The sequence below is a fragment of the Dryobates pubescens genome, chromosome Z (genome assembly GCF_014839835.1).
Source record: "Dryobates pubescens isolate bDryPub1 chromosome Z, bDryPub1.pri, whole genome shotgun sequence".
In the NCBI taxonomy this organism is placed as follows: domain Eukaryota; kingdom Metazoa; phylum Chordata; class Aves; order Piciformes; family Picidae; genus Dryobates; species Dryobates pubescens.
Genome location: NC_071657.1, coordinates 33,676,555 through 33,687,167, shown reverse-complemented (window position 1 = coordinate 33,687,167; position 10,613 = coordinate 33,676,555). Strand labels below are relative to the sequence as shown.

Sequence of the window (10,613 nt, the reverse complement as noted above, 5' to 3'; positions counted from 1 at the left end):
GGGATGGATTCTGGGTCTGTTTTGGGGTTTCTCTTGTCACTGTGCTTCTGGCTTTCTGTACACACTCACTGTTTTCTATTTAAACTTCCCATCACTTCTGCAATCCGTTTGTCTGAGTCATTATTTCTGCCCGTGGTGGGGAGGGGGTGTTTACCCCAACCCATTACAATGAGCAAGCAGCTCTTGAAGGAATTAAAGGAAAAAAAGAGAGTGTATTGCCTCTGGAAAGGTGGGGAAGCAACTCGTGATATGTTTAAGGATGTTGTTAGAACATGTTGGAGAAAAATTAGAGAGGCAAAAGCCCAGTTAGAACTCAAGCTGGCCACCTCTGTGAAAGACAATGAAAAGCATTTTCACAAATACATTAATGTTAATAAGAGGGGCAAGAAGAACCTGCACTCTTTATTGGACCGGGAGGGGAAAATGGTAACTAAAGATGAGGAAAAGGCTGAGGTTCTAAATACCTTCTTTGCCTCCATTTTCAACAGTAAGACAGGAGGACCTCAGGATAACTGGCCTCCTGAGCTGGTTGATAGTCAGAGAGCAGTATAGTTCCCCTGTAGTCCAGGAGGAAGTAGTTAGAGACCTCCTTAGCCACTTGGATCCCCACAAATCCATGGGACCAGATGGGATCCATCCTAGGGAGCTGAGAGAGCTGGCAGATGAGCTGGCGAAGCTGCTCTCCAACATTTTTCAACAGTCCTGGCTCACTGGAGAGGTCCCAGATGATTGGAAACTGGCCAGTGTGGTCCCCATCCACAAGAAGGGTCGGATGGAGGAACCTGCAAACTCCAGGCCAGTCAGCCTGACCTCAATGCCAGGGAAAATGATGGAGCAGATCATCTTGGAGGCAATCACTGCACATATGAGGGGTGGCCAAGGGATCAGGTCCAGCCAACATGGATTTAGGAAGGGCAGGTCCTGCCTGACCAACCTGATCTGCTTCTATGATCAGGTGACTGCCTGGTGGATGTGGGAAGGCTGTGGATGTGGTCTACCTGGACTTCAGCAAGGCTTTTGACACCATCCCCCACAGCAAACTCCTGGCCAAGCTGTCAGCCCATGGCTTGGACAGCAGCAATCTGTGCTGGGTTAGGAACAGGCTGATGGGTAGTGCCCAGAGAGTGGTGGTGCCACATCCAGCTGGCAGCCAGTCAGTAGTGGTGTCCCCTAGGGATCAGGGCTGGGCCCCATCCTGTTCAATATCTTTATTGATGATCTGGATGAGGGCATTGAGTCCATCATCAGTAAATTTGCAGATGACACCAAGCTTGGAGCAGATGTTGATCTGTTAGAGGGCAGAAGGGCTCTGCAGAGGGACTTCCACTGACTGGACAGATGGGCAGAGTCCAACAGGATGGCATGCAAGAAATCCAAGTGCGGGGTACTGCACTTTGGCCACAACAACCCCATGCAGTGCTACAGGCTGAGGTCGGAGTGGCTGGAGAGCTGCCAGGCAGGAAGGGACATGGGCGTAGTGGTTGACAGCCAGCTGAACATGAGCCAGCAGTGTGCCCAGGTGGCCAAGAAGGCCAATGGTATCCGGGCCTGCATCAGGAATAGTGTGGCCAGCAGAAGCAGGGAAGTCATTGTGCCCCTGTACTCTGCATTGGTTAGGCCACACCTTGAGTCCTGTGTCCAGTTCTGGGCCCCTCAGTTTAAGAAGGACGTTGAGACACTTGAACGTGTCCAGAGAAGGGCAACAAGGCTGGGGAGAGGCCTTGAGCACAAGCCCTATGAGGAGAGGCTGAGGGAGCTGGGATTGTTTAGCCTGGAGAAGAGGAGGCTCAGGCAAGGCCTTATTGCTGTCTAAAACTACCTGAAGGGAGGTTGTAGCCAGGTGGGGGTTGGTCTCTTCTCCCAGGCAACCAGCACCAGAACAAGGGGACACAGTCTCAAGCTGTGCCAGTGGAGGTTTAGGCTTGAGGTGAGGAGAAAGTTCTTCACAGAGAGAGTTGTTAGCCATTGAAATGAACTGCCCAGGGAGGTGGTGGAGTCACCATGCCTGGAGGTGTTCAAGAGGGGATTGGACGTGGCACTTGAAGCCATGGTTTAGTAGTCATGAGGTGTTGGGTGACAGGTTGGACTTGATGAACTTTGAGGTCTTTTCCAACCTTATTGATTCTATGATTCTATGAAAAGAGCATCCAATATGCTGCACAGACCCCCCTCACAGGGAAACAGGCTTTCTCCCTGGAGCAGGACATCACTAGGACACTTTCTAGTCTCCTGCTATTGTCCATTACTGATCTTCCATGTAGGTGGATAGGAAGCCACACCTGTAGTTCAAGAGTGATCAAAAGAGACTTGGGGTGGTTGTTAAGGGAATCTGGGTAATTTTTTTTCTCTCTCCTTCCAGTTGCAGGCAGTGACACTGGAAGGAAGAGATTAATCCATTCTATTAATATATGGCTCTGTGGCTGGTGTCACCACCACAATTTTATTTTATTTGTTTTTAAAAGGGATGCAAGCACCAGGCTTGCTGACATCTAATGGGAAACACCTTTCTCAAAGTGGGAAGTGAGTCTTTGCTCAGGATTTTTCAGGGCTGATTGACAGGGCTTTGAAATAGATATGGAGGAGAGAATAACAATAACAGTCCTGTCTGTGACAAGATGTGGAATGACACACCAAGGTTAGAGGTGCTAGTGAGGGCCTTCAACTTCTTGTCCTGAGGCATGCCAGGGACACTGCAGCACACAGGCTTACAGTGAAGAGCCAGGGGCTTTTGAGGTAGTAGAAGCCAACAGGAAAACACCTGGCAACACCTTAAGAAAATCTTTTCTAAGGGTAGAAAGAAGGACCTTGGGAACTACCAACCTGTCAACCTCACCTCCGTGCCTGGAATGATCATGGAACAGGCCTTTCCAGAAGCTCTGATAAGGCACTGTTTTGACTGAGATTAAATTAACGAGGCAGGAATTATACAAATGTAGCTATCTTTATTTTTCCCTAAAGCCCCATCCCAAAATGGTGTGTAAAATTCTTTGGATTATTTACAGGTTCTATTCGGTCATGAATTCTACCAGGATGCTTATGGGCAACTTTAGTACAATTCAGAGACTTTAGAAAATGGAAAAGGCTAAGCCACAAAATAGCTTCACCCCACTTATGAAATCAGAGGCAAGCCAGGACCTTAGGGAAAGTATGAGAACGCTGGTGGTACTCACGGGGATGGAGCAGGAATTTGGCAATGGTCCCTAGGTCTTTCTTCAGTGTCAGGCTCCAGAACTACAGGTTTTATAATCTGATTTGTGAATAACGTGGCAAAAAAATCCAAAGGAAAAGGAACCTGCCAAAATCAAACTGTCTGCAGACATGGCTGCCACAAGGGAAAACTTGTGCAGCAGCACTGCACTGAGCAGTGCAAGAAAGCCACAGCTTCACGGCAGGCAGTGTCACTCCAGCAGCAAGCAGGGAGCAGGACCCCAGGGCAGGCAGGTCCAGGGAAAAGCCAGGTCTGAGTGTTAGTTTCTCCAATTTCACCATGAATGCCAAGCGAGTACAAGATGAGCCAAAATGAGAGCAGAAAAATGAGAATGAGCAGGAAAATGAGACTGCCGACCTCTTTCTGATCACTCTATTTAAGGCATTCCTAGACAACGTGTCCAGGGCCAATGTATTACTGGGTGTGATGCACCTCACTAATGATAGTTTCCAATCCCAGTGGACTTCCCCAAAGGGTAAATACCTGTGAGGGACCTCTGCCCTGGTTGGAAGAATGAGCGCTGTTTACCTGTCCCCAGGGGAAGGGGAAGGCAATTTTATACCTTGGAAGGCAATTTTACACCTTTGTCTTTCCCCATTCAAACCTCTGCTGATGGAGATGGAGGAAGGGGGGTTTGGAACACCCCGTAACAGGCACATGGAGGACAGGGAGGTGATTTGAGACAGCCAGCATAGCTTTACTAAGGGCAAGTCCTGCTTGACCCACCCACTGGATTTCTGCAATAGAGTTACTACCTCAGTGGACAAGGGAATATCAACAGATAGCAGGTATCACCTCTTCGGAACTCCGTAAAGCCTTTGACACAGTTCCACCACAACCTGCCTGAGGTGGTGAGACACGGACTTGACTGTTCAGTGGGGAAGGAGTCGGCTGCATCCAGTGGGTAGTAGTCAACGGCTAGATGTCCAGATGGAGATGGGTGACAAATAGCGTTCCTCAGGAGTCCTTACTTGGGTCAGTGCTGTTTAGTATCTTTATCAAGGATATAGACAGCGGGATCAAGTTCACCCTCAGCAGGTTTGCTGATGACACTAAGCTGAGTGGTGCAGGTGATATGGCAGAGGGGCAGGATGTCATCCAGAGCTATGTTGACCAGACGGAGAAGTGGGCCCATGTGAATCCCATGCGGTTCAACAAGGCCAAGTGCAAGGTCCCGCACTTGGGAAAATTATCAGTACAGGCTGGGGGATGATAGAGAGCAGCCCTCCACAAAAGGATTTGGGGGTACTGGTAAATGAGAATCTGGACATGAGCTAACAATGTGCCCTTGCAGCCCAGAAGACCAATTGCATCCTGGCCTGCATCTAAAGAAATGTGGCCAGCAGATTGAGAGAGGTGATTCTGCCACTCTGCTCTAGTGAGACCTCACTCTGGAGCCCTTGACACAGAAAAGACATGGACCTAATGGAGCAGGTCCAGTGGAGGGCCACAAAAAATATCAGAGGGGAGGAGCACCTCTCCTGTGAAGACAGGCTATGAGAGCTGGGGCTGTTCAGCCTGGAGAAAGTTTCAGGGAGACCACATAGTGGCCTTCCTGTACCTAAATGGTGGTGGAGGCTCCATCCCTGGACAGCCCCACTTGATGGAGCCCTGAGAAACCTGAGGTAGTTGGGGATGTCTCTGCCTGCTGCAGGGGGGTGGACTAAGTGACCTTTAAAATTACAGTATCACAGTATCACAGTATAGCTAAGGCTGTAAGAGACCCCAAGAACCATCGAGTCCAATCTGTCTCCACAGACCTCACGACTAGACCATGGCACCAAGTGCCACATCCAATCTCCTCTTGAACACCTCCAGGAACAGTGACTCCACCACCTCCCTGGGCAGCCCATTCCAATGATGAACGACTCGCTCGGTGAAGAACTTTCTCCTCACTTCGAGTCTAAACCTCCCCTGGTGCAGCTTGAGACTGTGTCCTCTTGTTCTGGTGCTGGTTGCCTGGGAGAAGAGACCAACCCTTTCCCGGCTACAACCACCTTTCAGGTAGTTGTAGAGGGCAATGAGGTCACCCCTGAGCCTTCTCATCTCCAGGCTAAACAATCCCAGCTCCCTCAGCCTCTCCTCATAGGGCTTGTGCTCAAGGCCTCTCACCAGCCTACCTTTTGTCCTAGTGCATATTGTGATGCTATGATTCTGTAAGATTTATGGCCAGCCCAAGAGGAGGACTAAAAGCATGCTGAGGTGCAGGAGCAGTGGACAGGCAGCATTACCTGCAAAGTTTTCCCGATGATATGGGTAGAGCTTAGCCAAATTCACCTTGCTGCTAGCTGTGACCAGCAGCAAGACTGGAAAATACGTGCCTCTTAAGTAGTATGGAGAATAAAATATTTCTGAACTAAGGCATGTTTATACCTGGTTCTGTGTTGCTGAGCACAGTTGAAGGAAAAGAGGTAAATCCACAAATGAAGGCACATTAATTTAATCTTACATGGGCCACAAAGATTAAATGCCTCTTTTAATGTTGTGCTATCACAGTGCCCCTACAAATGGTATGACTACCAAGGTGCAAGCTGTGCCTTGCAGCTGTCATGAAGATCGCAAACCTGCTTTTCAGCTACATTATTTGTGAGCCTATGAGTGGAGAATTGTGTTTCTCAAACTTTTTTTCACAAGTCATGGGTGTGATGTATTTATTCTTGCCCACCCCACACTGCCTTTTGGACTTACAGGTTTCCTAGTGACCCCCACAGGCATGCAGGTACACCCCCTAGCTGGGACATGAGCATGCTGGCAGCAGATCAGCTCCTCAAGGAAGGAAGAACAAGATCTGACTCCATTTACTAGTTATAGGGTTAAATGCCCCTTTGCTTTGAAATACATATCCCAGCATGGATGACCTTTCTAGTGTGTAATGCTTATGTTAGGTGAGGAGGCTGCAATGTTCACATTTTTTCCCCTCAGTAGACTGCAGGTTCAATAACCTCCTCCTAAGATTTTAGACCACCATGTTTCTGGAGGCACAGGTTTTCTTCTTCCTCCTCTCCCACCCTCCACCCTCCTCCACTCCCCACCTGGCTGTGGACCATCTGAGGACTGTGATGTGCATGGGTGCTGAGGTCACAATCAGCTGGGAAGGTATAAGAGGTGGCTTCGAACACCCACTGCCTCCAGGACAACAGGGAAGGTGCAGGCAACATCACCACTGGCTCACATAGGTAAGCTGGATCCACATCTCCCAGGGAGGGAGGGAAGTAATGCCACCCAGGGAGGGAAGCAAAGCCAGCTGGGGACCCCCACTGCCCACTCCTGCTTGCAGCACACAGCCTCCCTGGTACAAGGCTGCCTGATTTATCCTCTAGGGAGGTGGAGACCCACACAAGCCCATGGGTGAAGAACAAATCTCTAGAACAATCTAGGTGATTCAGAAAGATTTGAGGATGTCTCACAAGCTGCAGGAATAGTCTGCTGAAGTTGTGGTAGACTGATTTACAACCCAAGTTATGGCTTTTATGTTATCAGAGATCCCTCATACCTGCTTGCAATGGTCTGAGTTGATCAGCAGTGTAAAATTTACTAATATTAGGAGCAGGACAACCTAATTCAGGGAATAAAGTGTGATGGGGAAAGAGGAATAACTGTTTTTGTGAACACTTGCAAGAAGGTCTGTATGACTTAGGAACTTATCTGGAGCTTAGAAGACAAATGTGGACTCTTTAACATCAAGTAACAGACAAAACATAAACCACCTTACAAATGCAGACATTTGTTCTTGAGACAGTCTGAAACTTGTATTTCAGAAAGATTCAGGAGGAATTCCTCCTTTGCCTTGTCTTGAGTCCCAACACATTCCTGCCCTGATCCTGCCTGTATCCTAGGTGTTCTGTACCAATGCTCATGTGGTTACCATGGTTGCCCCATGTTGGAGAGATACCTGTGAGTGTGTCTGTGTCCTTTGCTCTGCTAGTAATAAGATGTGTGGGACATGAATGTGTTCAGTAGCTGCAGATGTTCCTCAGCTTCTTTCTGCTAACTTCTTTCCAGCAGAACAGCAAGATGTCAGGGGTAGAAGCAGCTTTCCTCAAATTTGCAGTATACGGTGACACAGCTGCCAGTGGCAGTAACATGACAGGGAAAAACTTCTCCAAGATGTGCAAGGAGTGTGGTGTGATGGATGGAAAAGCTGTGACCAGCACCGATGTTGACATCGTATTCAACAAAGTCAAGTGAGTGTCGCAGGGAGGCACAGTGGGCAGCAGAGCTGGGTGGGAGAAGGGAGAGTGCAAGAGGCAGCCTCTGGTGGCTTACCATCCTGTTGTCACCTAATGCCAGGGCAATTTTTCTTTTGTTCTCTCCTTGCTATAGGACCAAGGGTGCCCGCACCATCACCTTTGCTGAATTCCAGCAGGCCATGAAGGAGCTCTGTGGAAAGCGCTTCAAGGGCAAATCACCAGAGGAAGCACTGCAGGCTGTGTATGGCCTCATTGAGGGGAAGGAGCCCGGCCACGTGGGTGCCACAGTAAGTATGAGTTTCTTCACCTGCTGTGCACCTTGAGCTGCTACAGGAGCATTCATCCCTGCTGTAGTGATGTGTGCCATCCTTGTGTGTAAGGAAGATCTTGTTCATGAGCTATTTCCTAATGCTGCTGGTCTTGTTTCTTGCAGAAAGCCACAAAGGTTGGTGGGGTCGACAGGCTGACAGACACTAGCAAATACACCGGCACCCACAAGGAGCGTTTTGATGAGAGTGGCAAAGGGAAAGGTCTTGCTGGCCGCGAGGATCTGAAAGACAACAGTGGCTATGTTGGAGCCTACAAGGGAGCTGGCACATATGACAAGACACACTAGGACGGAAACTGTTTAAGGAAATAAGAACTCTTAACCTGTAACATGAAAGGACAGCAAAATAAACACCTGAAGCAACCAGCCTTTTGTGTCTGTGCACCCAAGTCTAGCAGCAGGGGGAAATGCATGAGGGGAGTATTGGACAACCTGAAAGAGTTGTGCAGCTTCCCTATCTGAACCACACTTTCATTGCTGTATGGTAGTGTTAAATCTAAACACAAGCCAGCCTTCTGAAGGAAATTCTATGGGCCAGCTACTCCACTGCCATCACACTGTTTTGTGATTCCAATCAAGTGAATAATAGGTTAGCCTCTGAATAGTCACTCATTTTTATTCTCCCTCCCAATACACTATACTTTTTTCTGTTTTTTTTTCATTTTGTTTTGTTTGTTTTGTGGTGTGGGTGTGGTTTTGGGTTTTTTGTGTGTGTGTGTTTTGGTTTGTTTGTTATTTGGCTTAGGGAGCAGTGTGTACATGTGTGTACCATGCTGCCTTACATTTGACTTGACAGCTTCTCGTTGCAGGCAGCCCACTAGTGGTGCCTGACACCACCTTGAAGAGCTCTCTTAAAGGGCATATAATGCAACATGTACCACACTGTGGAAAAGGGAGAGGCACCAGTAACACCAGTTCCTGCTTTTTGCTTGTCCCTTGCTCTAGATTAAACCCTCTTAGCCATTCCTAGCACTTGGCATGGTCACTCATTACTATTTCCCCGGTCTTCAGGGTGCTGGCAGATGCAAGAGAGTGAGCCTGAAGAAGGCAAATAAAAAGGTGTGCTGTGGGGGGACCAAGAAAGAGGGAGGGCCTGTGTGCAGCATAGCAGGCTCTCTGCACTTGAGAGTATGGTTTGCAAGCCCTGCCAGCACCCAAGTCCTTTCTCCAACATTTCTCTCTTTTCACCTCTGCTTCCCAACTTCACTGTCATGACTACTTATGAGATCTCTAGTGACAAGACCTAAGATCACCCAGGCACTTGTTTTTCATCCCTGGCGTTTCAGCAGGCTGGTAGGTCTGGCATGTCCCTTGTCCTTGCTGCTTAATCTGTTGCTGTGTGGCCAGTGTAGGTGCACTCCCAGGACACACTGCTGGGCAGCAGAAGACTGTGGGGGGCTTATTGACCATGTGACCAGCTTTCAGTCCACTGGGGCTGCTTTCCTTATGTACCAATGACCTTTTAAGGTAATTTAAAAACAATCCATTGTACCCCTGAGTCTGATCTATGTCAAACAGAAAGCTAAGCAGATGCACTGAGCATAATTGGCAGCATCTTGGTAGCTGGGGACTGCAGTGGTAACCTGGAAGGAAGAGGTCACAGACCACCCTACCACGCTGTTGTGGCATTGGTGAATAGAAACCCCCTGAGCAGAGGAGAATTTATGACTCTAGAGGGACTGCCCCTGGTGGAGAAGGCCACACTAGAGAAGAGCAGTCACAAACAAGTACCAACAAAAGAAGAGGAACCACAGGGAACAATCCCAATCCCCAGTACCATCTGTGGCCTCCTCAAAGGCATTGAGATGATGTGAGACCAAGAAGGGGACAGGAGAGGTGTGTGAGTGAGAGCTCATGCATTTTTCCCTAAGTGTTTGTTTAATAACTTGTCTTTATTTCTCAATACCAGACTTGATAATTTAAAGTCCATTTAAGTAGGAAATTGTGATCGCTTAGGCTGTGCCTTAAAAAAAAATTCCAAGCAAATCTACAGTTGGGTGTAAAAAGGAAAACAAAGATTATTCTAAGTGAATTTCACTGGTCAGATGTGAGATGTACCATAGCAATGTCTCTCACATTCTTTTCTCTCAGTCTCACCCTGTCTGTTTCTACTGGCATGCATGCTGTCCTGGACAGAGAGAGACCAGTTATCAGCAAAACTTGAGATAAGCATTACTGACTTGCTAATGATGCTCTTGAGCTAACTAAAAATCCCTCTAATATTTTCTCCTTTTCTCTTCAATTTGACCAGAGGAAAAAGGGAGGGGAGAGGCCGGAGGGGGAGGCAAGGTGGAATCCTCCTGCCCAAGGAGGATTTCTGTGCTGTGTGGGGCTTTTTTTGCTGTTGGTTGGTTGGGTTTTTTTGTCAATACCTGTATAATATTGTAAATACTGTATATTTTTGTACTTATTCGTTACATTCCATTATTGCTTGTAAAATACAGCTTCATTTGCTTCTCCGACTGGCTTCAACCAAGCTTTACGTGATGTGGGTGGGTTAAACCATCACAGCAATAAAATAAATTCTGAAATTCACACTCAAGATTGCTTCTTTCCCCAAAAGTGTAGGAATGGGATATAGTAAACTAGAAAGGAGGGCACCAGGAAATATGTGCTTGCTTTTAGTTTTTATTATAACTCAGGACTTTAAAACACATACTCAGGTGGCTGTCCTCAGCCGTGTGCTGTCTTGGTACATCATGGCCTGTACAAGAGTTGAAGCAAAGTACCTGTAAACTGAGAGATTAAAAAAAATGTACACAAAAACCAAACCCCACAACACTCATTAAAACAATGCTCTGCGTTTGGGGGCATAGCATTCCTTTTTTTAAATAGTGTCCGCTGGTAATTGCAACACACAATATTTCAGAGCTATGACTGCTATTCT

The 10,613-nt window shown here is 47.7% G+C and overlaps 1 protein-coding gene across 1 annotated transcript; it reads left to right on the top strand.

Annotated features, from left to right (window-relative positions):
- Positions 1-7,222: 7,222 nt before the first annotated feature.
- LOC104301132 (tubulin polymerization-promoting protein family member 2) lies at positions 7,223-8,062 on the top strand. Its single transcript, XM_009901474.2, has 3 exons — positions 7,223-7,392; positions 7,532-7,685; positions 7,832-8,062. The coding sequence occupies exons 1-3, from the start codon at positions 7,223-7,225 to the stop codon at positions 8,012-8,014; spliced, it is 507 nt and encodes a 168-aa protein (XP_009899776.1). The 3' UTR covers positions 8,015-8,062.
- The last annotated feature ends 2,551 nt before the right edge of the window (positions 8,063-10,613 follow it).

What these genes read in the sequence shown, in the direction of transcription:
- LOC104301132 (XM_009901474.2), top strand. Translation starts at nt 7,223, where the DNA reads ATGTCAGGGGTAGAAGCAGCTTTCCTCAAATTTGCAGTATACGGTGAC. An exon ending in ATCGTATTCAACAAAGTCAA is followed by an intron (nt 7,393 to 7,531) that starts GTGAGTGTCGCA and finishes TCCTTGCTATAG; the next exon opens with GACCAAGGGTGCCCGCACCA. An exon ending in CCGGCCACGTGGGTGCCACA is followed by an intron (nt 7,686 to 7,831) that starts GTAAGTATGAGT and finishes TGTTTCTTGCAG; the next exon opens with AAAGCCACAAAGGTTGGTGG.